This window comes from Ochotona curzoniae, unplaced genomic scaffold (genome assembly GCF_017591425.1).
Source record: "Ochotona curzoniae isolate NIBS_2020 unplaced genomic scaffold, NIBS_Ocur_1.0 contig_66, whole genome shotgun sequence".
Lineage (NCBI taxonomy): Eukaryota > Metazoa > Chordata > Mammalia > Lagomorpha > Ochotonidae > Ochotona > Ochotona curzoniae.
Window position 1 is genome coordinate 21,136,200 of NW_024466512.1, and position 27,843 is coordinate 21,164,042.

Below are 27,843 nucleotides of genomic sequence, written 5' to 3' on the forward strand. Positions count from 1 at the left end.
GAAAGCAGTCCAGGACGGCCCAAGGCTTTGGGACCCTGCACCCGTGTGGGAGACCTGGAAAGAAGTTCCTGGTTCCCAGCTTCGGATCGGCGCAGCACTGGCCATTGCAGCCACTTGTGGAGAGAATCATCGGGATGGAAGATCTTCCTCTCTGCCTCTCCTCCTCTTTGTATATCTGACTTTGTAATAAAAAAATTAAAAAAAAATCTTAAAAAAAAAAAAAGAAATCCCTCAGGTGAACTCACAGCTCTGTCTAGACCCCCACACTAGAGATGCAGCACCCAAGGTCTGTTTTGGGAGGAGGTAGGAGGGGTTTAGAAGCACAATACAACTCCAAGACACATTATAAACCATCCAGTTTATTTTGTTGTAGACACAGAATTTCCACCATGCAGACTGAAATGTGTAAAATCAAGATGAACACCACACTTTCTCCCCAGAGGCAGCTACACAGAAAACCAGCTGCTACCAGGCTACTTGGTGAACATGGAATGCAAAGGGGAGACTAGTCTTATGACTTAACACCTTGTCCACAAAAGCTTGGGAAGTCTGGCCCACCACAGGGCTAGTCCAGCCTCCAGGAAGTCCACTGACTTTTCTCCATGTCTCTGCCTGAGCACCAACAATGGCTACTCCTAGAACCTGACCAACCACCAGTGCATCCAGGAGCTATTCTGTTTGTTTTTTTCACAACTAAAGTTCTCAAGGGACAGAACAAATGCTCCCATGAACCAAATGGGATTGTCTCCCAAGCCCATTCCACAAGTTTCATCAGACAATTAGCTTTGTAAAAGTTCTTTCCACCTTCACACATACATAGGTTGCCTATAAATTAAATAAAAGTAACCTACTCCCCATGGTGGACTGAGGTCTTTATAGGTTTTTCCCTATAGGTTTTTTTTTTTATATTATCATTTTCTTGATCAACAGTTCCCAGTCACGTAGGAATTAATGAAACCAATTCTGCATGTCATAATAGCCACCAAAACAAATACTTATAAATGATATGTATTTTTCAGAACATTTTGTTCTCAATAGTATAAAAAACAATGTGACCTTTTACTGTATCTTCGGCAATGGTTAAGATTTCATCTGTACGAATCCACCTCTGAAAATCACAATCATCAATTGGAAATGATTTAATATAAAACATACAAACTTCTCATATGAGGACTTCCACAAAACAGGAAGGATGGGGTGACAACTAAAAAAGATTTTTAAAAAATAACATTTCCCTTACCTTGTCCCTGCTACCCAACACTCAAAAAATCTGTACAGACTAGGAACACAGGATATGTTATGTTGCAGCTGAAACTTCTGTCCTCACCAAAACCCTCCCCTCTAATAGAGTTGAGGGTTCCCAAGTCCACTGGAGAAAGTGGGCACTTTCCAATCATTACCAGGGTCACTCACTGTCAAACTTAACGGAGTTGACCTGGACGGAAATGGAGCCTCCTCGGTAGCTGCCGCGCTTCTTCTTGGTTTTCTCGTGCCGGAAGGATTTGCCTTTGGTGAACTTCAGAACCTGATTGGCTCGCTCCCCCCAGTCTCCAACTGCACCTCGCTGGTGAAGCAGAGAGGTGCTCAACACACAGAAGGAAACATCCAGGGACTGCCATGTTCTACTGCTCGCTCAAGAAACTTGAACAGAGCCTCCCACCAACCCGAACCGAAAGCTACCCTTTTGTCAACCCCGGAACCCCGAAGAACAGCAAACACCTCTCACCTTGGCATCAAAGGAGTTGTCTGCCACTCGTGCATCTACCTCAATTTCTTCCTCCCGGACCCTTCGGAACGGAGATGATGCCCTTTTTTCTCCCTAGGGAAGAATGAAGTTGAAAATTCAAAGTGGAATGGCTGCCTAACAGCCACGTGTTGGGCAGATCGAACTTCCAGGTGATCTCAGATTTCCCTTTCTGCTTTTTGAAGGGCTGGCCTCTGAGAGGAAAATGAAAGAACTCACTTTCTTTCTTTTTGGAAATGTGTTGGGGGTCTGGACCTTAACCTTCTTGGCTGGCGGTGTCTCTGCTTCACTGACAGCCTCATTCTGCTTCCGCTTCTTTCCTGAACCTACAAATCAAAAGCACCACTCGGGAAAACAGTTCTGCTTCCGTGGGGGTGTTCTGAAATAGAAGTTGCTGGCAAAGGTAGGGGTAGCAGAGCATGGGACAGGACTGGAGAATGAGGTCTCCCCACTCCGTCCTCCCAGAGGGCAGGGCCTTCAAACACAGACCTGGCTTAGAATCGGCCACTGCTGCCTTTTTCTTTTCCTCCTCTTCCTCCTCACTGTCCTTGCTCGCTTTCCCATTCTGGACAGGCGTCAGGGCAGAGGTCCCATTGGCCTTGGGAACTTGTGGCTTTGCAGTAGCCTTGCCCTTGGGCTTCTCGTCCTCCTCCTCCTCACTGGAGTCATCAGAGGAGCTGCTGCAGCTCTCGGCCTTCGCGGGCTTTCTGGGGGCCGGCTTGGGAGGGGCGGCACTCCCGGCTGCCTTCTGTGGCTTCTTAACTGAGGTTTTAGGTGTCCTTTCTTCCTCCTCCTCCTCACTGCTGGAGCTGTCTGATTCAGAACTGCTGTCCCCTCCAGCCTGAGGAGTCGGCTTGGTTGGCACAGCTGGAGCCGCTTTGGCTGCAACCTTTGCCTTAGGGGTGACTACAGTCTTCTTTGCCTTTTCCTGCTCCTCTTCTTCCTCACTGGAGCTGCTCTCCTCTTCACTGGAGCTGCTATCAGCCTTTCTGGTCAGAGGCTTCGGGCCACCACTCGCAGGCTGCTTGGGAGTGGCAGCTGGCTTAGCCACAGGCTGCTTGGGAGTGGCAGCTGGCTTAGCTGCAGGTTGCTTGGGAGTAGCAGCAGCTGGTTTATTCTTGGTGGTACTAGCTGGCTTGGCAGGAGCTTCATCCTCAGAGCTGTCCGAGTCTACACAAATGGGAAGGATGGAAAGAAGTCAGCTCCCAAAGCAGATCCAGGGAGCCCGGGGACAGCTCTGGGCCCTGGGGAGTTTGTCCCACCGGCTGAGGGCCACCCAAGGCCCTACCTGAGCTGTCTGAAGAGCTTTCAGCGGGCTTCTTCACCAGTCCTGCTTTAGGGGCTGCTTTGGGAACAACTGCCTTAACTGCGGCTTTCTTCTCTTCTTCTTCAGAACTAGATTCTGGGGAGAATGTGGCCATTACACTGGGTCCAGACTTATCACCCTAACCAGAACATAAGGACACCAACACCCCCAGAGTCTAAGCCAGTAACAGTGCTATGATGGTGAACTTGTCTCTTCCTCCTCCTCATCACCCACTGCCTCCAACCCGCGTGCGCATGCACACACTCACACCTTCCACTGCACCCCTGACCCACCAGACTCGTCACTGCTGTCTTCACTGCTTTCCTCAGGTGGCTTCTGCTCTGCGCCCTTCTTGGGAGGCTGGGTGCCTGGGGTCTTCTTAAGTGTGGGAGCAGAAGGCGGAGGCACTGAACTATAAGGACCTGGTTGAAAGGCACAATGTGGGGATTTAAAAAAAAAAACTTGTTTCCTTTTTTTTTTTAAGATTGCTATTTTTATCTCTTTAGTTAAAGGGCAAATTTTCTGAAGAGGAAGAGATGAAGAAGGTCTTCTATTCACTGGTTCACGCTCTAACTGGCCACAACGACCAGAGCTGAGCCAATTCAGAGCCAAGAACCAAGTTTCTTCTGTGTCTCCCACATGGACGTAGGGTTCCAAGGCTTTGGGCCATCCTTCACTGCTTTCCCAGACAAAAGCAGAGTTGGATTGGAAATGGACCAGTTGGTGTTACAACTGGCACCCAGGATGGGATGACAGTGCCACACGGTACGCCCCAGAACGATTTTATAACATGTATACAAGGGCCAGTTCTGTGGCACAGTGGGTAAACCCAATGCCTGCAACACCAGCAACCCATGTAAGTTCTGGTTTAAGACCCAGCTGCTGGGCCCAGTGTGATGGCCTAGCAGCTAAAGTCCTCACCTTGAAGACGCAGGGATCCCAAATGGGCGCAGGTTCTAATCCCGGCAGCTCTACTTCCCATCCAGCTCCCTGCTTGTAGCCTGGGAAAGCAGTCGAGGATGGCCCAAAGCCTTAGGACCCTGAACCCGTGTGGGATACCCGGAAGAAGTTCCTGGCTCCTGGCTTCGGACCAGCATAGCATAGCCCGTTGTGCTCACTTGGGAAGTAAATCATTGGACGGAAGATATTCCTCTCTGTCTCTCCTCCTCTCTGTATATCTGACTTTCCAATAAATAAATAAATTAAAAAAAAAAAAGAAAGAAAGAAAGAAAGAAAAAAGACCCAGCTGCTCTATTTCCAATCCAGCTCCCTGCTACTGTGCCTGGGAAAGCAGCTGAAGACAACTAAACGCTTGTACCCTGCACCCATGTGGGAGACTAGGGAAAGCTTCCTTCCTAGCTTTGGAAAGGCCCAGCTCTGGCCATTGTAGGCATATAGCAGAGTGAACCAGAGGATGAAAGCTCTCTAACTCTTCAGTTGAATAAATACTTAAACAGTAAAATAAGCAACACCAATCCCTCGACACATTGCCCCCTTCTGGATGTAGCACTTCATTCCCATGAATGTGGGCTTGAACCCCATTCTCCAAGAAGTATAGGCTGGAGGCGATCTTGAGTCTAGGCACACTGGACTGCAGCTCCTCTATGCTTTCTCAGATCCTGAGCTCAGGAATCAAGTTATGAAGACACTAAGCAGCTCTATGGGGAAGTCTGTGTCCCAAAGATTCAATGTGGCTGCCACGTCCACTAACCTGGTTTTTTCTTCATGGGTTTTTTCTGCTCTTCCTCCTCCTCCTCACTGGAGGAATCTTCGCTGCTGGAGCTCTTCTGGGCAGGAGTGGCTGCTGCTTTCACTGGAGCCTTGGCCACAACCTGCTTTTTAGGTACAGCCTGTGTCACAGAGAGAACATCAGTGACTGAAAGAATATACTGAAAAAGCCTGGCAGAGAATGAAAGGGCACACCTGCTCTACTCTCTTCCGAAAGGAATTTTGGGCCTGTACCTTTTTGGGAACGGCCACAGCCTTCTCCTCCTCCGAGTCATCGCTGCTGCTGCTGCTGCTGCTGCTGCTGCTGCTGCTGCTGCTAGCCTCTTTGCCATTAGCCACTTTTACTGTTGCTCGGGCTGGCGCAACTAAGAGAAAAAGTAAGCGAGGACTACAATAGCAAGTCAAAAGATTTTACGTATAAAATTTTTCCTGTGGCACATGCTTGTATTTTCATACTGAGCTGCACTGGTTCAGTCCCAGATCCATCCCCAATTCCAGTTTCCTACTAATGCCCACCCCAGGAGGCAACTGTGCCTGTTCAAGCACACTGGAGGCCTGGACTGAGGTCTTAGCTGACAGCCTGGCCCATCAATTGTGGAGTTTTAACCCCTCCCCTTTTCTCAGATACAAATTAAAACAGTGCTAAACTTAGGAGTCCCCCAGCTCTGTAAGCTTTTCAGCAGCTATGAAGGTAACTATCACGATCTAGCATGTGAAAAGATGACTTTTGGGGACTCAATGTTAAGATACATCCTTAAGGAAAAAAAGAGAAAGTGATACATCCTTTACATTTATTTACTTATTTTAAAAGTAGAACTGCAGAGAAAGAGAGAGATCTTCTAATCTATTTATTCCCAAATGGCTCAAACAGTTGAGGCCGTACCAGGCCAAAGTAGGGAGTCTTAACTCCATTCAGGTCTCCAAACTGAGTACAGGCTCCAAGGACTTGGACCATCTCTGCTGCTTTCCCCAGGCACATAAGCAGGGAGCTGCACTGAGGTAGAGGAGCTTAGACTTGAACCATGCATAGCCAATATGAAATTTTGCCATTGCAAGTAGCAGCTTAACTAGTTACACAAGACTGGCTTCAGAATACATCTAAAAGATATGATCCCAAGGGCTCAGCACAAGAGCCTAGTGGCTAAATCCTCACCTTGCACTGGCATCCCTCATGGGTGCTGGTTCGTGTCCTAGCTGCTCCACTTTCATTGCAGCTCCGTTTGTGGGCTGGGAAGCAGTAGAGGACGGCCCAAAGCCTTAGGACCCTGCACCCACATGGGAGATCCGAAAGAAGCAAACCCCGTACAGTAGCCTAGTGGCTAACATCCTCGCTGTGAGCCCACCAGGATCCCATATGGGTGTCAATTCTAATCCCACCAGCCCCGCTCCCATCCAGCTCCCTGCTTGTGGCCTGGGAAAGCAGTAGACAGCCCAAATCCTTGGGACCCTGCACCCGCATGGGAGACCCAGAAGAGGCTCCGGATCGGTGCAGCCCTGACCATTGCGGCCTCAGGGGAGTCAATCATTCACTGGACAGAAGAGCTTCCTATGTTTCCCCTCCTGTCTGTATATCTGACTTTCTAATAAAAATAAATCTTTAAAAAGAGGGGGCGGGGGGGAATGCTTTAAAAAGGGGAAAAAAGACACCGACCGATATTTCATCCCAGCTCTCTGTGAGCAATCTTGGCGTCAGTCCCCAGCCTAACCTCCTCAGAGTCACACGGTACCTGGTTTGTGTGCAGCTGCGGCTTTGGCCTGAGCCTTTGCTGCCACAGGTGTTGCTTTCGGCTGCTGCTTCTTAGGTGCCTCATCCTCCGAGCTTGAGTCAGAATCCGAGTCGGAGCTTTTAGCCTTCTGAGGGGTCGCTTTAGCCTGGGGTTTGACTACTTTCTGTTAGAACACACAAGAGGTTATCATGAGGAGCCTCCATGTACTCAAATAGCATCTGCAGTCTGTTTATCTATCACAAAATAAGAATGAGGGAAATCAAAGCAGGACAGAGTATAGGAAGCACAAAAAGGAAATTTGGAATCCAACTTCATCATATCTCTTGCTGTACCCCACACCTCACTTGTTCTTTATAATCATCTACTGTGAAAACCACCACAACCCTTAATCATAAGCTGAAGGACAAGATTTTAGGTTTCTTCCTTTCCAAACCCCAATGTTTTTTCAAGTCGCAAACCTGAACAGGTTTCTTCTTTTTGTCCTCCTCCTCTTCCTCATCACTGGACTCTTCACTGCTGCTGCTCTCGGAGGCTTGGGCTGCAGCCTTTACGGGATGCTGGGGCAAACTGGTCCGCTTGGCAGGTACAGCTGAACAAAATAGGTCCCAGGAAAAACCAGCCACCTTGTTAGCACCGGCAGGCTGCAACTTATTTTCCTGAAGCTATTAAGCCCCACCCTCTGCCCAGCCTTACCAGCCTTTTTAGCTGGAGGCTCTTGACCTTTTTCTTCTTCCTCGCTGCTGTCCTCGCTGCTGTCACTGGATGCAGTCTTTTTCTTAGCCTTCTTGGTCACTGGTCCGTTGGCCTGTAACTTCCGCTTTGGGGCCTTGGCTGACCTGCTGAGTGAGATTAGGCTATCTTCAGGGGGATCAGGACCTTCTCAAACCCAATGAACACTCAGGCCACCAGAGAGATGAGGAGGTGGGGAGAGAAGCAGTTGAAATGTAACAGGGCAGGCTTACTTGAGCCAGAAGCTATAGATGTCCAGGAGTGAAGAGGCGTTTGCATCCTGCTGTGTCTGTAGAAGAGAGCTGGGTGAGGAAATGCTACTTTGGCTATTCCAGGAGATAAGCTTTTGCATTACTTTCCTTAAATGCCACACTAAAGCCCATCTCTAGAATACTAGTGTCATATGCCTTTGATAAAGCCCTGTCAACTGGTTCTCTACAAAAAAGAATCCCTGGCCTGGCGCAATAGCCTAGTAGTTAAGCTCTTCGCCTTGCATCTGCTGGGATCCTATATGAGTGCTGATTCGTGTCCCAGATGCTCCACTGCCCTTCCAGCTCCCTGCTTGTGGCCGGGGAAAATAGTAGAAGACAGCCCAAGCCTGAGGATCTTGCATCCACACAGGAAACCTGGAAGAAGTTCCTGGCTTTGGAATGGCTCATTGCAGCCACTTAGGGAGTGAACTAGCAGATGGAAGATTTCTCTCTGTTGAACTGACTTTTCAATTAATACATCTTTAAAAAAAAAAAATCCCTGTGAAATTCTCTTGCTGCAAGGGCCAGATTTATTGACTGTCAAGTCTACCAATAACTTTCTATTTAGTTATAAACAATCTGATTTTAAAAAGTGTTGCCTTCTTCGGGGAAGATCTATCAAACAAAAAAGTCACTTCTTTACCAGCTAGCTAAGAATTTAATTTTAGTCTGAAGTGAGGGCACAAACATGAACAGAAGTGCTCTCTGCAACGTGAATTATAAGACCAAATTTCTGGAAACGTCTCCAGAATATTACATGCTATATGCCTACTACACAGAATTGTGCTTAGCTTTCCAACTATCCCAACACAGATAAAGTGACTAAAGAAAGCAAGCAAAACGTGACACTCCATGAGTACAGTTCCCTCTGCCTGTTATCATGGTGTGACCTTGAGCACATTCATCTCAGACTTTTTCTTTTTACAAAATGAAGATGATACTCTACATTTCACTGAGAGGAAAAGTGACAAGGCACAACAGGGCTTAGCATCTAGGCCTTAGAAAGGGCTCCACAAAGATGAATTTTTGTCATATAAATATCCCAAGACTCCTAACTTTCTTCACTGTAGGGACACTCTGGCCCCAGTCTCCCCTCGCCCCCCAGTAGCTCTAGGAAGAAGCAAGCGGTGAGAGCCCATGGAGGGCTGCTCCAGTGCATCCTGCTACAAAGCAGCAGCCCAACTTTCCAGTTGCACCACGCCTGCCTCCTGGCACATGCACTTCCTGAGATGCAGAACTTAATCCATTCCTTCTCTCTTGCTCTCACATCTGCTTACAGCACACTAACCTGCCCTGACTAGTATTAATGGCTTTCTTTTTTTTTTTTAATTTATTTATTTTTATTGGAAAATCAGACCACAGAGAGGAGAGACAGAGATCTTCCATCCACTCATTCATTCCCCAAGAAGCTGCAGCAGCCAGAACTGAACTGAGCCAATCCAAAGCCAGGAGCCAGGAGCCAGGAGCTTCTTCCAGGTCTCCCGCGTGGGTGCAGGGTCCCAAGGCCCTGGGCCATCTTCTACTGTTTTCCCAGGCCACAAGCAGGGAGCTGGAAGGAAGGTGCAGCAGCCAGGACATAAACTGGCGCCCATATGAGATCCTGATGCATGCAAGGTGAGGATTTGGCCACCACCCATTCATGCAGAACATTCCTCCGTTTTATTGTACTGAAATTCATTAAACTCCCATAAAACAAGCAGTAACATCTGCACCCTTCAGAAACAGACACAGTGAGATTATATCAAGCTGCCTGGGTCCTACATCTTCCAAGTGGCAAAGGCTTCATCTCCAAAAGTAACAGTTCGGTCGCGTGGACTGTACCTCCCAGCCACTGCTATCTGCTGGGAGGCGTGCATCACAATCGGTATCATCCAAAGCAGAATCCAACTTGTCCCAATACCTTCCTTTAACCAATAGAAATTCCCGGCTTTGTTTCTAAGGCAATCTCATCTATCTGCATCAGGAAAGTTCGATGGCAGCTAAGGTCAAACCCTGCGCTGCCTCAGCCAAGGAAAATCTCAAAGCCCTCGGTGGGTCAGGGCGCCACGTGACGCAGACCACGAGGGCTCCACGCCGCTGCCGCTCTGCCCGGAGAAGACCCTCCGCGGCCACGGGCTGCCTCCGGTCACTGCCGACCAATCGGCACAAAAGCCTCACTGATACCGGACTGCTGGACCCCATCCTCCCCCAGATTTGCTCGTCAGGATAACCCCAGCGTGTCAGGGCCCGGACCCTCGTGGTCACCCCACCCTGGCCCGCGGGTCCCAAGCCCAAGACTCACAGCGCCTGTCGCTTTGGCGAACTTGTTGGCAACCTCTGTGAGCTGGTTATCCCGTAGGAAGCCGAGCACGAGGGGATACAGGTCGCTGGGAACCACGCGGCGAAAGCCGGCGTCCGCCATCCTCCAGGCCGTGCACGTCACTACCGTCCGCGACGCAGCTTGAACCAGGAACGCGACTGCGGCCGGCAGCGGGCGTGCGACGTCACGGCGCCGCGCGGGCGCACAGCGGAAGAGGTGAGGCTCCACGGCGCCGTCCCGCCCTCTCAGAGGCCGGGTCAATTTGGAATTCCTTCCGGTCCCATGCGCGTCGCCATGTCGGGAAGGGTGGAGTCCGTGTGAAGGCGGAGCCTTTACGTCAGGGGTCATGCCCTTGGCGTGGCGGGAAAACTCGGGCTTTCCCGCGCCTTCTTTCCGCGAAGTTGCAGAATCAGAGCACAGGTTTCCAGCGCCGCAGCTGGACCTGGATTCTCCAGCTGCCCTTCACTTGCCCAGACATGGCCACCAGCGCTCCCAGCCTCCCACATTCACATTGCCAGTAGATTCCTCCTTGTCCCTGCCTCCAGTACCCAGTGAGGGTCCCACAATACCACCCTGGACTCCTCCACAGCTGAAGCTCAATAGTTTTGGGAAGAGGAACGTGTGGCCGCCACAAACTGCCTCTCCCTCAATCAGGACTTGCTTGTAAGTTATGACAACGTTCCTCCTGGTCTTATAGATAACGTCAGGTTTAGTTGAACTGCATATGGGACAATGTTGACAAGAAACCTCAATCATAGCAGCAACCCTTAGATCCCTGCAGAATAATGGGTCAGAATTCACCCTGGGAACTCCATCTCTTGTGAATAAACCAATGCCTAAACTCAGCAGGTTAGTCCAAGTTCTGGTCACATTAGCAATCCCTTCAAAACTCCCTTTAAAATACATCCCATTAACTTTGCCCAAGGATCCACTTCCTAGGTACACTCCCCACTTTGACCTCCTACAGTGCCCTCTTCCCTAAAGCCAAGTCTATCCACAGACAAGTGTTCTTGAATGAACTGCCATACACCTGCTGTGCCAAGCACTGACAAACAAATAAATCTGTTAAATAAAACACTGAGTGCACACATCAGCCCATTTAGAAAAACCTTTTATTTGGAATAAATATGAGCTGCTTCTCAGTCTTATGCTAGCTGCCAAAAAATCCTTCCTGGACCAAGATCATTCCATTCAAAATGTAGACTCTCAGCCCCTTTCCCCGAGCAGTCAGAACCTACAAAATCTCCAGGAGCATCTTGAGAGATTGATGAAATGCCAGGCTTCACTCCTGGCTCTGCTTATTGATTCCAGGTTCCAGCTAATGTGCACCCTACTCAGCAGCAAGTGACAGCCGAAGGACTGGGGGCTTTGCCACCAACATGAGATCCAGAGGTGTTTCCAGCTGCCAGCTATGCCCTGCCTTAGCTCTGGTTGCTGGAGGCACTTGGAGTGATCAAAGATCTACCTCTTGGGCTCGGCACAGTAGTCTAGTGACTAAAGTCTTCGCCTTGCACACACTGGGATCTCATATGGGCCCCACTTCCCATCCAGCTCCCCGCTAGTGACCTAGGAAAAGCACTCCAGGACGGACCCAAAGCCTTGGGACCCTGCACCCACGTGGGAGACCCAGAAGAAGCTCCTGGCTTTGGATCAGCTCAGCTTTGGCCATTGCAGCCACTTGAGGAATGAATCAACAGATGGTAGATCTTCCTGTCTTCTTTTTCTCTCTGTATATCTGACTTTCCAATAAAAATCTCTCAAAATAAGTAAGAACCTGGTAAGATCTTAGATGAATTGGTGCTCTTTCAGTTTTGAGGAGTTCTACCCTAAATAACTAATTTTAAGTACAAAGCATCTGAGGAAACAACTTTCCAACTGAGTTTAATTGTGCACCTGGCTCCAGGTCTAGGCACTGGATAGAGGTGGGCATGTCCCAGAGAAGTGAGTGTGAAGTGAATGCCTCTGGCACTTGTGCTGTGGAAAGCAGCACAACATGGGAGACTTGACTCTCCAGTTCCATATTTATTAACCTGCATTGTAACTTAGCTGTTGCAAACAAATGGGAGAACCCCTCAGTTCCACCCAGCTTACATATGAATGCAAATTCACTTTTTCAATACCTGTTATAAAAGACAAATACCCTGTAAGAAACCTGATTTAACACATTTTTATTTCACTTTTTTCCATTTCTTTATAAAACAGTCATCTCCTCACTAGCAGCTCTCTCCCCTGGAGTAGGGGAGGGGGGTGGAGGAGGTTGGGCACCTCCAAAGAAAAAGGGACGGGGGAAGGGCCCAGGGTTACCTCCTGAGGTTCTTCTGGGCCTGTTTCAACAAGGTGTCAAAATCAAGAGAATCAAATTTGCTCTTTACAGGAGCAGGATCAAAGTCTTCCCGGTTGGAGTCTATAAAGTAAAGACAGAGACAAATGTCAAGCTCTCTGATCACATAATCACAGGGTCTTCCCATCCAAAAAACAGATGCAGTTCAAACTGCCCAAAGTCAAGGATGGGAGACCCTCCTTTAGCTACTCAACCTACCCCTTAGGTTCTCTGTCAAATGCAGACAAACCTGTCTACCTCCACTCTCAACCCTTTTGTAGAGGAAATGAAGAATGTTGAGACCACAGGCCCTCCACTTACCAAGATCAGAATAGCTCCTCTTGCAGAACTGCCTGCGGCCCCCAAAGCACAGATCAAAAGGCTGTTCATCTGCCTGGCGCAGCTTGTGGCCGTTCTCAATAGCTGCAAAGGCCTCCTCAGCATAGCGGTAAGTGACGAAGCCATAGTTGTCACTGGTGGGAGGGTGAGGCAGAAGCTGAGGTGCTCATTTGGGCACATGCCAAGACACAGCACACCAGAGTGCTTCTCATTGCCCAATAGCCAAACCTGACATGGAAAATAAGGTCTCTCCCTGCCCCTCACACCCACCACTGCCTAGCAATTCAGAGCAGGAAGACAACCAAGAAGGTAGATGAAAACGGGGTACCAAGTCCATCCTGACCTTAGAGCCAAGCTTACCCTTGAACCCGGAAGTGGATGGTGCACTCCTCAATCTCTCCAAACACAGAGAATCTCTGTTTCAGCTCTGACCGAGTCATACGGCCAGGTATCTTTCCAATGAAGACCACCCTTCTCTCTTCCTAGGTTAGGATGTCAAGGCAAATTGACACAATATGAGTCAGGGCTGCAGCTGGCTTCCTGAGCTCCCTGCTCAGGAGGGCAAGCCTCCGCCACCCATGACTGTCCTCTACTCACTATTGCACGCTCCTTCTGCAACACTCTCTGCCTTTGGTAATGGTCATGTGATCGGTAAGAGCTGTACCTGACAAGAGAAGGTGTCATCAGACCCCGACACACAAGATAGTTCATGACTCTGAACTCTCAGGCACCCGAATCCCAGGCCATGCTCACCGCCGCCTCCGGTCACTTCTCCGATGAGGGGATGGGGAGCGGGAGCGACTTCGGGAACTGGATGAGGAGGACGAAGAAGAGGAGGAAGATGAAGAAGAGGAAGAGCATCTTCGGGATCTCCCAGAGGAACTGCAGCTGGACCTGGAGAGTCAAAGGGCATGCCAGGATGTAGGGACCAGTGCAAGTGCACTTTGCTTTTCTCACCCAAGCCCCAGCCCTGCCTCCTGATCAGGAGGCTCAGAACCAAAAGTAAAGCAGAGCAGAGACACCTAGAAGGATTACTGTTGTTCACAGATTAACACAGGTCCTTCATGGAAACTTAGATAGTACCTGGAATACTTTGGAGTGTTCTGACAGGCATATTTATTGTCGATTGTGCACTTAAAACTTGAAAAATACTTAGTCAAAAAGAAATGGAAAGAGGGAGAGAATGGGCAGGGCCCTAGGCCTTACAACCATCTGAGGTGTTGGGACCAGACCTGACTATTTGAGCTCTTCCTGCTCCCACAGCACACTTCAAAGGAATACTGTGACCATGGCATAAAGGAATGTCATTGTACTAGTCCTAAACTAGGGGGCATTTTTGACAACATGCATTACTGCCAAAATCTGAGAGTTCACTGATCAAGTGGGAAAACTTGGACCCAAAACTGAGAAAAATACACTACTACACAATAATGAGGTCACAGCAATACCCATAGGAACTGCCCCAGCCAACTTTTCCAACCAATGGTTGAAGGATGAATTATCTTCCCCTAAACAATTAATCAATTATCTCACATCCCACTGAGAAAACACCATGAGGTCTAACACAGTCTGTGAAATCACCTTGGTCAAGATCAAACCCTAGTCTCCTCAAGACAGGTCAGGTCTCAAGAAAGCAGGAGACCTCAGCAATACCCCCCAAACTCCAACAGGGAGTAGAAGCTATCACCTCACAGTCGGCTGCCTTCAACAAAACAGGGAAGGGAAGAAGACAAAAGCCAAGACAGAAATAGGAATCTGTAGTGCCCAGAGATACCAAAGTCAATGTGTACAAGCTTTCAGAGTGAACCAGAGATTATATGAACTTCCTAAATACAGGAGACCTAACAAGGCCATCAGAGCTCACCTTCGCCACCTCTTGTGTGGGGGGGAGAGGGACCGGGACCGGGATCGGGATGAGGAAGACGACGATGAGGATGAAGAGGAAGATGCTTCGCTGGTCCGGTTGGACCCAGAGCTGACAGAGCGGCTGCTGCGGCCACGGCGGCCTTGCCACCCCCGGTCTGGGGGACTGGCTGACCTGCAGGGTTTGCGGTAGCAGCGCACTGCTCGCTGCTTGGTTGAAGGCTCTGGGACAGTCCTAGTGTTCATGTCATTTCGGCAGGGTGAGGCCTCAGGGGACAGCAAGGCAGATGGGGCAAGGCAAGGTGCTGAGAGATCTGCCTGCTCATTGCTAGTCCTGTGATCCAGTGGCTCCTGGGAGGCCACTGTGCATGGGGGCTGAGGAGCGGCTGGGCCCAAGGACAAGACAGGTTTGATGGTGATATCCTGATGGCGTTTGACATTCCATCGGGAGCCCACCTCTGGAACAACTAGGGCAGGCATCTTTTTTGGGGGGGTCCTGCTCCGGACACAATAGTCATGGTCCCCAGAGCCCACGTGGACAGGACTAGGACCATGAACCCCGTCTTGGAGGCAGGCTGCAGCTGGATGTTTGGCCTCTGTAACTCCTTCAGGCTTCAGGGTTCCCTCCTGGGCGGTAGACTTAGGAGATTTGGCTTTGGCCAGCAGTGAGACAGCAGCCAGGGGCTTCCATAACTGGTGGGGAGGGGTGGCTGGAGGGGTGAGCCCTGTGAGGGGAGGGAGGATGGAGATAGTACGATGAGATCCGATTCTGCTTCCAAATACTGCATACACAGGCTCGAGAACCCCACCTCATCTCACACACAGCACACCAAAGTGGTAAACAGGCCAACTTGTGCTGTTTCAACTGTTCCTTCCCCATCTTGGGAACCAGCAAGTCAACCCAGCCACCAGCATCCCCCCTGAACCTTCTGGCCAAACTGAGCTGGTAACCAGGCACAATCCAATTTACCTCTTGCTTCATAGATTCACCCTCTTCACACAGTGCTGCCTGACTTCTGGGCTGCATCTTGCTTGGACTTGTAAGATAACCTTTAGATTATCTCCCTACTTCCAACTTTATATCTGTCTACTTATCTTCTGCCTTCCAGGCAGATTTTTCAACTGCTTCTTTAACACACAAAGTCTAAACTTAAAACAGCATCCAAAGTTCCCACAACCTGACTTTATTTGCCACTCTGGATCTTGCGTTAGCTCTACCCACCACCCTGCACCAGCCACTCCACTCAAATCAAGCCACTCAATTCCCCAAAACATACCAGCTAGATTGTTTCTTCAGCTCACTGAAGCTGCTCCATCTGCCTACAAGGCCCCATCCCTGAAATCTATCACCTGGTCAATTACCAACACTTCCTCACACTTCATCTTGGGTGGTAACTTCCTATATAACCTCTCTAGACTGTCCTTTCAGATCTCACTGTAAACCACAATTTACCACACTACCTGATACTTAACACGCCCATTTGTTTACAAATCTGTCCACTAGGCTGAACCTGAAAACAGAGATCAAATCTTCGCATCAACACCTACACACACTTTAGGTGGAGCAGCTTCTGCACACGTTTGTTGTATCAACTGGTGATAGGCAGAGTTCCCCACCGTGAACCCACCTGCCACGTTGGCCAGTTCTGGGGCTTGTAACCGGTCTAGGGGCCTCTTCTCCTGGGGAGTGTCAACGCTGCTGGCGGGGGGGAAAAGGGAAAGCCTGGTTCATTGCCTCCTTAATATCTTGCACATCTGCTTTCCTCACAAAGCAACAGAAGGGGGTGCATACAAAGAATGGGATGCACACACTGCTCCATTACCCTCCTTCAGCAATAAAAGGGCCTTAAGTACTCAACAGTACACTGGGTCTCAGATCTGCCCAACTTCTGGAGGCAGGAAAGCTATGACTTTGAACATTACCTGCCACCTCCTTCAAAACAGGAGCCTCACCTGCTCAGCTCAAATCAAGGTGAAACCAATGTGGAGGGGAAGATGTTTGGCAGAACAGGATGAGGTAACATGACCATGAAAACAAAAAAACTGTCTAATTACTGGAGACTGGGGAGCAAGGAGGTACGGGAGGGGTCAAGAAACAAACAAACAAACAAAAACAGCCATTAACATCTTCCCTTACTGTAAGTTATCCCCTCACCAATACTGAACAAGCTTAGTCTATTAAGTGAAGGCAGGAAATCCTCAAGGCGTGACCTGCCAGAATATAGCAGGGCACCTCCAAGGCATTTGGAATCCTTGACTGGAGTCAGCCGGGTAGGACACATAATCCCACCTCACTGCCCAAGACCAGTGCCCAGCAGTGATGGGCAGGAGGGGACGAGCAAACGGAGTCTTCCCGCTGACTGACGTCCTGCCTCAGAGGCATCGAGTCGACAGTCCTGGAGTGCCGCCGGCTGCTGACCAACAGCTGTAGGGTAACTCGCTCCAAGGTCTCCATACTTACCCTGAGTTTCCTACAGCCAAGCTGTCAGCAGGAGCCGGGGGAGGACACTCCTTTTTGGCTGCAAGGAAACCATACTAGTTAAAGCCCATGGAGATGCTCCAGACTGAAGTGGTGCACAGGGCTTGCTCTGAGACCCAAAGGGGGAAGAATCACTTTACCAAGGTGTCTATCTAGTCCCAGTTAAACTGGCCCCAGAGAGAGCCAATCTCCACCAGGGGGTGCCCCAGTGCTGTTTAATCACATCTCTTCTAGGAAACACGGACATTCCCCCTAAATTTGACATAAATTTATACAGCTAGCTTTCAAGGTTTATACAACCTTCCCTTGCAGTACATTATTTGGCTGTCCACTAGAGACCTATATCCAACTCGGTAGTCACTTCTGCAAGTTCTTTTCCTCAAGCAAGCCATAAGCTCCTTCAGAACAGGCCTAAATTAGGAGAATCCTCCACAGCACCCCGAGCCATGCCTTACATTAAGAAAACAGAACTATTTGTTGGGCCTGGTGGCGTGACCTAGCGGCTAAAGTCCTCACCTTGAACACGCCAGGATCCCTTATGGGCACCGGTTCTAACCCTAGCAGCTCCACTTCCCATCCAGCTCCCTGCTTGTGGTCTGGGAAAGCAGTCAAGGACAGCCCAAAGCTTTGGGACCCTGCACCCGCGTGGGAGACCAGGAAGAGGTTCCTGGTTCCTGGCTTCGGATTGGTGCAGTACCGGCCGTTGCGCTCACTTGGGGAGTGAATCATCGGACGGAAGATCTTCCTGTCTCTCCTCCTCCTCCTATCTGGCTTTGCAATAAAAATAAATAAATCTTGAAAAAAAAAACAAAAACAGAACTATTTCTTGACTGCCAAATCCACCAGTGGCCTTCCTATACCTCCTCTTCTCTGCTTCTCTTCACTATATACATTCTGGGAATTCCTGTCTTTCAATGCCCAATTGAGGGCTTCTTCCCTTGTTGAAAGTTGTCTCCCAACAATCCCAACCCCACCTGGATCTCCCTGTCTAGAAAAGCACTTATTCTGTGCCACCACTATCCCAGGTTCTACCACTGCCCAAGATTCCACCAGTGTCATGGGCAAATCTTGCTTCCTTGTGGCAATTAGAGAGCTGCTCTATTGGCTGAGATTGCCCTCCTGCCCAATGTACCACTCCATTTTAGGACACTGCAGAGCTGAGCCTAAAGGAATTATCAACAACCCAAAAGCAGGAGGGAACACTACCTAGGTTCCCTTACCTTCTGATTTCTCAAACTGCTCCAGCAGACTGGACAGATCCGATGCCTCAATCCCTGTGGAGGCACACAATACAGCATTAAAACCTAGCCTTTACCTACTGAATCAGTCCACAGATCCCAGGAAGCAGTTTATCACCTCCCGTCTCTCTCCACATGCCCCAGACCCCTGTACTGAGTGCCACCAAGGCAACAGCACAAGCCCAAAGGACTCTAACAAACCTCAACCCTTCAAGTGACCCCACAAACACTAGCCTCTTCAAGGTGGTCTACCCTATTTCAACGACAGCATTCCTCAGCCACCCATGCCCTTTCCACAGACTGACCCAGGTGGTACTCACCAATCTCACTGATGAAAGCCTGCACTACATCCTCAGGAGCCTGGGCACGTGGGGCAGGCAGGAAGGACAGCTTCCTTAGACGGGCTGGGTGGACAGCAGGTAGCTTGGGTACAGAGCTCTGCCTTGATGTAGGAGCAGGCTTGGTGGCAGGAGATGGGGGCTTCTCCCTGGGCCTGCTCTCCTGGGGCTCAGGCTGTGGCTTCTCTAAGACAGGATCAACAGCCAGTCCCTCAGCGGGTGGACAAGGGGGAGCCTTACCACGGGGGCTCTGCCCCATGGGGGACCCTTTATGTTTTGGTTGAGGAGATGCAGGTACAGGTTTGACCTCTGCCTTCTCTGCCTTGGTGAGCTCAATCTGTGGAGCTCCATGGCCAGGTGATTCAATAGCAAGGGAAGGAGCCACAGGCATGGAAGGTACATTTTCAGGAGGGCCAGCTGGAATACCACTGGGCTCCACCTTGGGTGGTGGAGCAGCTCTCCCAACAGATGCTGGAGGTAAAGGAGGTGGGGGAACAGCAGACCAGAATGAAGGATGTTGTGGCCCTGGGCCCCACCCCATTGGACCATAGGTACAGGTGGAATTGTAAGGAGACACTGGAGCAGGAGGGGGTACCCAAGGCACATTACAAGCAGGGGGCACAGCATAGGTGCCAGGAGTACCAGACACAAGGGGCATTGCTGGTGGGGGAGGCAGGCAAGGATAGCCAGAAGGGGGATAACAAGGCCAGGGAGACACAGAAGCATAGTGAGGATAGGGATCAGGTGGCACTGGCCCCACAGACACTGGGAGACCAGCAGGCTGCATTGGAGGTGGCGGTGGCAGCAGACTGGGAGCCCCATGCCCACCTGTGGGTGGAGGCAGCATAGGGGGCATGCCCAGCCCACCTGGGGGAAAAGGCAGAGCAGTGGGCATAGGGGGAGGCATGGGCCCAACAGAGGACACAGACTGTGCAGGTGGAGGGGGAAGCCTGGCCAGAAGAGGCATCTCCTGGGATGACACTTGCTCAGGAGGAATTGAGGCCATAGGTTTGCCTGCTGGTGGCTCGGGACTAGTAGAAGCAGGACTGGGACCCATAGGCACAAAGCCACTCTCAGGGGGAAGTTCAGGATTTCTCTGCAAGGCTGTCTTCTTGGCTGGAGCTGGTGGTACAATAAGACAAGGGATGTCTGCCAGCCCTGTAGGGGTCTCTGGGAGGCTGGGCCACTTCCCAGCTGGGGGCTGGGAACTCCTCTCTTCTGTCTCTGCTTGACGTTGTTGCCGTCGGCGCCGGTACTCAGACAGGCTGAGAGGCCGAGGTCTGGCTTCCTGGGTTGTGGTACTGGTACCACTTTCCACCTTCAAAGGATCCACAACTTCTTTGATTTCAGGGTTGACAGTCTTTGGAGCATCTGAACATCCTGACTCTGGAAGGTGGAGAACTGGACTCGCCCGGGCTGATGCTACTGCAGCACGTCTGGGGTCAGTCGGTCTAGATTTAATTGGCACAGGGTTACCTTGGGCCAGGTCACGGGAAACAGAGTCAACTGGTGCAGGGTTGACGACTGGCTCTGGATCAGCTACTACAGTACTGACTGATGGCACATTATTGGAGACAGGAACAGCCACTGCGGTGTCAATTGCTGCAGAGCCAGACAGGACAGGACCAATCTGCACTGGGTCTGATGCGAGGAGAGGTTCAACCAACACAGGGTCCACAGACACAGGGTCACCTGCAGGGGGCCCAGATTCTTCAGAGTCTGCCAGGAAGAGATGGGCTGGGGCAGGACTGGCTTGGACAGCATCAACCAGCTTGGAGTAAATGTCTAGAGGATCTTCTGCAGGACTAGCCCGTCCAGCACTCTGCTCCAGATTTCCAGAGTGAGGCTTTTCTAAGGCTGCTGCCCAGGCCCTAGCCCAAGCCCGGGGCTTTCCCCTACCCTGAGGTGGCCCACTCTCTCTCTGAAGTTCCTCCTGAGGCTTTTTCAGCAGGTTGCCAGCCTGAGAGGTCCCTTCTACAGCCATGGAACACTGAACACGACTTGATGACCTCAGCCTTCTGGAACAGCTTTCTGAACCAGCTGCTGGCTGCTCCTTGCTCTTCTTCTTCCTGACCTTCCGTGTTCTCTGGGAACCTAGGACTGAATTAGTAGGTGATTTCTGCCCCTTGGGTTCCATGACCTCACTGGGCTCCAACAAGCAGGCTGAGTCCAGCTTCTCAGAATCCAGTGACAAGCCGTCTTTCTCAGGACAGAGGGCAACTTTAGGTACAGCTGTTTCTGCTTCTGACTCCAAAGTGGGCATGAGCAGCTGCAAGGCAGGACTCTCTTCAAGCGTGTCATTCAAGAGCACAGGCTGAGGTCCAGGAGGGATCTGCCGCACCACCACTGGGATCTCCAGGTCGTCACCAGCTGTGGCTGCCTGGCCCACGATCTCCAGCACCACACAACCCTCAGGCAGCGTCAAATCCTCAGGCTGCTCCTGAAGCTCATCTTCTAGTGATGCCATGTGGGTGAGTGTGGGCAGACAGTACGGGTGCATGGCACGCACCAGCTCACTCAGGGAGGAGATGCTCTCATCGCCAGCCACTGGCTCTGCCATTTCTGCTGCTGACACTTCGTCTTCCTCCTCGGGAGAGGCCAAGTGCATAGGGAAGTCCGGGACATTGCTCGCTAAGTTGGTGAGCTCCCCAGGAAGCATCTGGTTGCTAAAGCTAACTGCCTCCTCCTCCTCTTCTCCATCACTACGCTGCTGGGGAGGAGGAGATTGGCCCCACCGTAGTCTTGACCTTGGCGGTCTCCAGCTAGGAAGCTTGGGGGAAGACGTGTCTAAGAAGGAAGGTGGGGAGAAATCCCAAGAGGGATCTGTAAGAGACATCTCAACCTGCAGGAGGAAACAAAGAGAAGCCTCAAGAATTTTCTTCAGGCAAGTATTCTTCAAACCCGTACCCACCTACCACTGCCACCCAGGAGCTCCTTAAGAGTTCGCAGGTCAGGCTTACCCCATTCACTCTACTGCTGCCTGTGCCAGACCCCAGTGAGTCTCCTGGGGTGATGAGGTCACGTTCTGGAGGTGTCCGAGAGAGAGTGAGCAGTTTGTGCAGCTAAGAGGGAAAGACCTGAGATCAGTCTGTGGTTCAACCTAAACATGGCCACGTGTCCCCTTCCCTGGGTCCCACACTCACAGAGGAGCCTTCCCGAGGTGACACAAGCAGCTCCGAGTCAGGAATGCTGTCAAACGGAGACAGATTCTCAGAATCCGCATTGTCCAAGATCTCTGTCAGAGCTGTCAGCAGTGACACTTCATTCTGGTCCTCCAGCGATAACTTGCTCTGCTCCAGAAAGACAACACAAAGGTCCCACCAACATCTTTACTCATTTCTTGGCCACTGACGACTGGATGCCAAGGAAACTACCTCCCAATCTCAGCAGCTCAATTTGCCAGCGAGCAATCTGAGTACCTAGAGTCAGACTTCCAGGCTCTCGACCATTCATCACCTCTCTAGTGTCAGTGAGTCTTCTGCTTGAGTTTCACAATCTCTCCCACCTTTGCACAAGATGGGGATGCTCAGCAGAGTACCCAGCACCCTAACCCAACCTCTGGCCAGACTGGAATTGGGCTCAAAAGCTAAAATCACCACCCTAGGGTGGAGGCCCAAATAGCGAACAAGACCTTGGACTATAGCCCCAGCTAGCCAGGACATAATCTGGTAGTCTGCAGGCTCATTCCCATCTAGAAACTAAAAGACTTTCAAAGACTCAGGCTGGGCGCCCAGAAGCCAAGATCCGGGAAGAACAGATCCATGCCTAAAAGCAATTCCATACAAAACTGAACACCTCAAAGTCCAGCTCCAGCTCACCTCTCCAAGGCTGCCAAAGTCCTCAATGAGGGAGATGAGGGAGGCATCCATGTAGCTCTGCATGGTCCCCAGCAGTGTCTCATCCTGCAGCATCAGCTCTTCCATCTCTAGGTCCTTGTCCCTCAGAGAGGGGCCCAGCCGAGAAAGATTGACAAAGCCAGAGTCATCCACCTCCTCATGCAGCAACATCTAAAGCAGAAAGGAAGAAAGGTAGTAACAGCTTGGGTGATTTGGGGGTAACTGATTAACAGTTCAATAAGCCAGGTCCCCAACCCTCCACCAGCAGGGCCAAATTCAGCAGCCCCACTACTGCCAAGCTGCAAGCTGGGCTGGGAGAAACACAAACCATGAGCAAAAGCCAACCAGGAGAGCCATGTGCTGGGCAGAAAAAAAAAAATTAGGCTTCATTCAGCAACAGCTGAAGTCACAAGGGATTATTAACGTGGGGAATAAAAACATCAGAATGATCAAGATTGTTTAGAAGTCACCTGCTAGTGTGGTGAAGCCAACAGAACCAGCACGCACCTGAAAATCCCTCTTAGCACAAATGCTACTTTTTTTTTCTCTAAAGAGTTATTTTTATTTGAAAGGCAGAGTTACAGAGAGAAGGAAAGCTAGAGAGAGCGAGCAGGATCTTTCATTCCACTGTTTCACTATCCAAACTACCACAGCAGTTGGAACTGGACCAGTCCAATACCAGATACTTTTTCTAGGTCTCTCTCATGTGTGCAGGTGATCAAGCACTAGGGCCATCCTCTGATGCTTTCCCAGGCCATTAGCAGGAAGCTGAGTCAGAAGTGAAGCAGTTGGTACTCAAATTGACACCCATGTGGAATACCAGTGCCACAGATAGACTTAACTTATATGCCATGGGGCAGCCCCAAATGCTTCCTTCTTTAAGAAGATACCTTAAATTTCCCCAGCCAATGCTGGTCTCTCCCCACCTCTAAATTCACATATTCTTTTTTTCCCCAAGATAATTATTTTTATTTTTGAAGATTTTTACATAATTGATTAGGGTGCAAAGGGTTAAGGGCTACAGGAAGGTGGGTGAGACCATTATTTCCACATTCTTTTTTTCCTTCCTATATCTGGGAGAAGAGGGGAGATAAGGGGAGAAGCCACACCCAGCACCCCAACCATACCAGGGTCCCCAGTGTGGAGCACCACATATTCTTCTTTTATAAAGATTTATTTTATTTTTATTGGAAAGGCAGATATACAGAGAGGAGAGACAGAGAGGAAGATCTTCCATCCAATGATTCACTCCCCAAGTGAGCGCAACAGCCAGTGCTGTGCCAATCCGAAGCCAGAAGCCAGGAACTTCTTCCAGGTCTCCCACGCGGGTGCAGAGTCCCCAGGCTTTGGGCCGTCCTTGACTGCTTTCCCAGACCACAAGCAGGGAGCTGGATGGGAAATGGAGCTGCTGGAATTAGAACCGGTATCCATATGGGATCCCGGCGCGTTCAAGGTGAGGACTTTAGCCACTAGGCCATGCTGCCGGGCCCCAGGTATTCTTCTAGCATTTGCTTTTCTGGCAGTCACAGTCTGCCTCCTCATCCCAAATCATTCCCTGTATCTCTATGAAAACTGGGTTCCAAGTTCCAAATAACCCCTTTGCATTCTGTTAGCTCATATTATCCTTGGCTACTACAAGAGTTTAAAATGTACTAATACCTCGCAGTTACCCATAATTCTTAGCACAATGTCTGATAGGCAGATGACAATCACACACAGGTCATACTTCTATTCTAAAAGCACAATGGAGTGCCACTAATCTTTCAATGATAGTCCCAAGGGAAGGGGCGGTCTATTTCCCTGCCTCTGCTAGGTGAAAACAAAAGATAAAGTCTGATGCTGCAGATGTCCTCTGAGAGATAGCAGCAAGGCACCTGCCCAAACCTGTCAACAATGTGGGTGTAGGCAGGGTCAGAAATGGCTAGAATGGGTAAGGGCAGGGCCCAGAGCAACAAGTATTTCTCCAGAAAACCAGTGAAGACCTGAGTACAAGGTCAGATAGCAGCAGGACCCCTCCCCATCCTGCTATAAAAAGAAACTGCACCTCAATTCTTCAAAAAGAGAAAACTAAAGAGGTGATACTAGCTCTAACACACTCCCCCATTCCCAAAGGTGAAGAGTTAAAATATGCAGGGAGAGGGAAGGCCTAAAAGGGACACTTCAGCAAGCTAGGCCCAGAGAGTCAAAGCAACAGGTTTCAGCTACTAACCCCTCCCAAGCCTTTCCAATCCTGTAATTACTTACAACCAGCTCCTGGCTCAGCAAACTCTCCTGAGTGAGTAAGGAGGCTGGATGCCTAATTGCCCTACCACCTACCTACCTGATGAGCCCCAACCACCAGGCTGGAAACTCAGTACAACGCCCAGCTCTACCAACCAGTCATAGCCACCTCCATCACTCAGGCACAAGAGCCCAAGCCAGGGACATCTCCACCCCCAGTCTATCTTGCAGGCTAACCCAGCAGTAGCCACCTGAACAGCATCTCTAAGTTCAACAGCCTCACAACTGCCTTCTCTCAAGTCAATCTTGTTCCTGAAGAGTTCAAACCAGTTAGAAACTTCTAAAAATTTATGTCTAATCACCCTCTATAACATCCTCTCTCTCAGCAGGGGTCCTGCATTTCCTCACCAGCATGTCCCCTTCCGTCATCCCATCCTATTTCTCTAACAAACCATCTTCTCTCCTTGGATTCCTTCTGATCAAAGTCTTGGCTCTCAGCTTAAAATGTCCTTTCCCAGACACTGCAAAAGTGCAGTATTACCACTGATTACATAACCCCAATAGTCTGCACATCCCGTTTGTCCCAGTCCTATTTCTTTCCCAGGGGGAGGGGATCTTTGATTAAAACATAAGCTCCTAGAAGGCAAGAACCATGTTTGCGGTTTGCCCGTGTTAACGCCTGTTTCTGAACACTTGGTATGTCCATTGAGGTGGCTGCCTGACTCACATCCATGTTAAAGACAATCTCCCCCAAATGACTCCCTAATTTGCATCACAGCTGCATCCCTCCTGCCTCTCCCCTAGGATGCAGGCAACACCACTTTCCAAAAAATGTCATCTCAAAAAAAATAATAATAATAATAATAATAATAAGGAAGGGTTGGACTTCTTCCAAATGGATGCCCTAGAAGCCATCACCCCCACCACCACCCAAGCAAGGGCCTGGAATGGTCCATACTGAACACTACAGGGAAGCCTGGAACCCAACTGCAACCTAGAAACAAATACTGACAAGGTTCAACTTAAGACAAACAACAGTTCCAAATGATTCCTTCCAACTGCGACACTGAATGGGAACTTTTAAAAGCCCTCCACTGAGACAGAACCTATCCCCAGCCCCCTCACCATCTCAAACATCACCACCACCCGTCCAACAAGCATGAAACTAGCATGAAACAGCACTCAAACCATCTCCAATATTTCCCATCTCCAACATACATTGCCAAGAACCTTAAAAAAAAAAAAAACCCAATTAATGTCCTTAAGTCGGTTTACAAGAACAGGCCTGAACTGTCTCCCTCCGAAAAAATGCTGGAGAAGAAAGGAGGGAAGAAGAGTATCCTTCCCCGATTTCAGCGCGTCCCAGGCATATGCAGACCCTCTCCACGCCCCCTGGAATCATGCAGAAGGCAGGGTTTCTGGCAACCAGAACGCCGATGCCCATGACTCACGATCCACTCCAAGCCGGTCTGACAGAAGCGGCCACAAGCTCACTCCTCCACACACCTTCAAGGCGCAGCCACTACCCTCCCATCACACTCCGCCATCCGCAGAGAACAGCTTCCCCCAGCATCTGGAAAGCCCTTCACCACCAGCTGTCGAGAAGCGCTGGGGACGCAAGCCGGAGGAAGAAAACTACCAAGACTCTGGGCAAAGTTGACTCTAGCAGCCCCTAGCTTCCTTTCCGGCTAGGCCCCCCAGCCCCGGCTGGAGATGGCGGGACCGGCTGAGACACACCCAGTTCCCGGCAGTGCGGCTCCCAGCCGACACGAGACGCCCGACAGCCTGGGACGAGAGCCACGTGGACGTCCCTTCCCCGCCCCCACGTGGACCCGCGCCCCGCGCCCCCCGCCCCGCCCTCGTCCGGAGCCCAACCCACGTGGGTGCCCGGGCCGCGAGTAGGGGGAGGGGAAGCAGACAAGTTCTCCCGGGAAAATCATTCCCCCCACACACCCCACGTGGCTCCGAAAAAGGAACTGCGGCGCCAAGCCGAGGAGAGCCCCATTCGGCATCCTCGGGGTAGGGTGTCTGGGGGAAGGAGATGTTTAGACTACGACTCCCATTACGAATCCTTAACCTGCCACCACGGGCCCTCACTCCTGCATGCCGGTTCTGTCCCCCAGGTGTTCCCCAGGAATGGGCACAGGGACCCTGCCTTTGCCGGCGTACCCCCAGCCCACGAGTAAGCTCTACTCGGTCCATCCGGACTGCTTCGGCCACCCGGCATCGACTCCCAAGCGCTTCCTCCCTTTTCTGTGGCGTCCACGTGTCACCGCCCGGCACACGCCGCTTTGCTGCCAGCCGCGGGCCGCCCGCCAGCCTCTCACCTGCTCTCCACCGCTCACAGCGCCCACGGTCCCGTACGGCGCTGGGCTTCGACTGCTCCAACCGCTACTGCGGACTCCACCGCCGGGGTCCGGACCAGGGCCCCCAGCCGGGGACGACGCGACTCCGTCTCTGCGTCCCCGGCGCGCCGCCATCTTGGCCCCTGAACACCCAGCGCTGCTCTGATCGCCGGCGCCGCCTCGCCCAGCCGATTGTGGGAAGCGAACTACAACTCCCGAGTGACCCCGCAAGACTACAGACCCCAGAAGGCTGTGCGGTAGGATCCTTTTGCATCTAGGAAGAGAAACTGGCCTCGCGCGAAGGACCCTGGGGGTTGTAGTCTCTTTCCGCCGAGACCGAGTGGCAGGCTCTCTGGTGGTACTGTAGTGCCCAAGTTGAGGGTACCCGAAGAAACTGGTTGCTGCAGGCGTGCAGGAAAAAAGACAAAGTTGACATTTTGACATTGGCGAGTCATTTCTTTGCTGTCGATGTGTCTTGAAAGGTTTCTGTCTGCCGTTTTTCCTGCGGTACGTTCTTTGCTTGCCTGAGTTCGAGCGGGCCCCTCGTTCTGAAACAGCACCCCCTGGTGTATACCCATCCTGCAGATGCTAACCCTCACTGATTTCCACACTGCAGCACTACCGCAAATTTAATCTTAAAAAATACCGCATTCTTCGCTCTCAGCGATACCTCAGACGCCTGCACGGGCTTCTTAGGACCACATTTATTCCCAACTCTCCATGTATCTTTGCTGTCCTCTGAGGACGAGTGCTCTCCTGCCTCTGTGCTTCTGTCTGGGCTATTTGAACCTCAAAACGCCTTTTGTATCTTCTTTAAATTACAGGGAGCCCTTATAACCCCCTTCTGTATTCCTACAGTCCACTACTGTCTGTACTATGCCCTGTTCGCCGCGGAGAAAATACTTCATGTTGTTTTCTATTTTTGAAAAACTTTTATTAACAAGCTTAAAAATTCTTTAAATACAAAAGTGTAGAAAGAAAAAAAAAAAAAAACCTTGCAAATGACACTTCTACTTTCCAGATTTAACCTTCCTGGTCTTTATTGAATATTCATGCAACATTTTCTCTATATATATAAAAA

At 50.6% G+C, this 27,843-nt stretch overlaps 2 protein-coding genes across 10 annotated transcripts; both read right to left on the minus strand.

Moving 5' to 3' along the window:
* Positions 1-343: 343 nt before the first annotated feature.
* Positions 344-9,934, minus strand: NOLC1 (nucleolar and coiled-body phosphoprotein 1). Of its 5 annotated transcripts, none has more exons than XM_040992232.1 (13): positions 9,767-9,934; positions 7,468-7,523; positions 7,199-7,344; positions 6,964-7,094; positions 6,506-6,668; positions 5,013-5,143; positions 4,762-4,900; positions 3,344-3,472; positions 3,033-3,146; positions 2,234-2,914; positions 1,964-2,070; positions 1,727-1,819; positions 344-1,564 (listed from the first exon to the last, which is right to left on the minus strand). In XM_040992232.1, exons 1-13 carry the CDS (start codon positions 9,884-9,886, stop codon positions 1,406-1,408), a joined length of 2,169 nt encoding a protein of 722 aa, XP_040848166.1. In that variant the 5' UTR covers positions 9,887-9,934; the 3' UTR covers positions 344-1,405. The 5 variants fall into 5 exon arrangements, with proteins under 5 accessions (XP_040848166.1, XP_040848170.1, XP_040848168.1 ...); XM_040992236.1 differs by having other exon boundaries at positions 5,013-5,134; positions 7,199-7,341; positions 9,767-9,927; XM_040992234.1 differs by having other exon boundaries at positions 4,983-5,134; positions 7,199-7,341; positions 9,767-9,927.
* Positions 9,935-11,937: 2,003 nt separating this feature from the next.
* PPRC1 (PPARG related coactivator 1) lies at positions 11,938-26,897 on the minus strand. 5 transcript variants are annotated; one of them, XM_040992238.1, is made up of 14 exons: positions 26,745-26,897; positions 22,180-22,368; positions 21,505-21,651; positions 21,322-21,423; positions 18,344-21,203; positions 18,006-18,059; positions 16,768-16,825; positions 15,935-16,002; positions 14,308-15,031; positions 13,197-13,337; positions 13,041-13,107; positions 12,804-12,925; positions 12,426-12,577; positions 11,938-12,188 (listed from the first exon to the last, which is right to left on the minus strand). In XM_040992238.1, exons 1-14 carry the CDS (start codon positions 26,895-26,897, stop codon positions 12,085-12,087), a joined length of 4,941 nt encoding a protein of 1,646 aa, XP_040848172.1. In that variant the 3' UTR covers positions 11,938-12,084. The 5 variants fall into 5 exon arrangements, with proteins under 5 accessions (XP_040848172.1, XP_040848171.1, XP_040848173.1 ...); XM_040992237.1 differs by having other exon boundaries at positions 15,935-16,005; XM_040992239.1 differs by having other exon boundaries at positions 15,935-16,005; positions 21,505-21,654.
* Between the last annotated feature and the right edge of the window lie 946 nt (positions 26,898-27,843).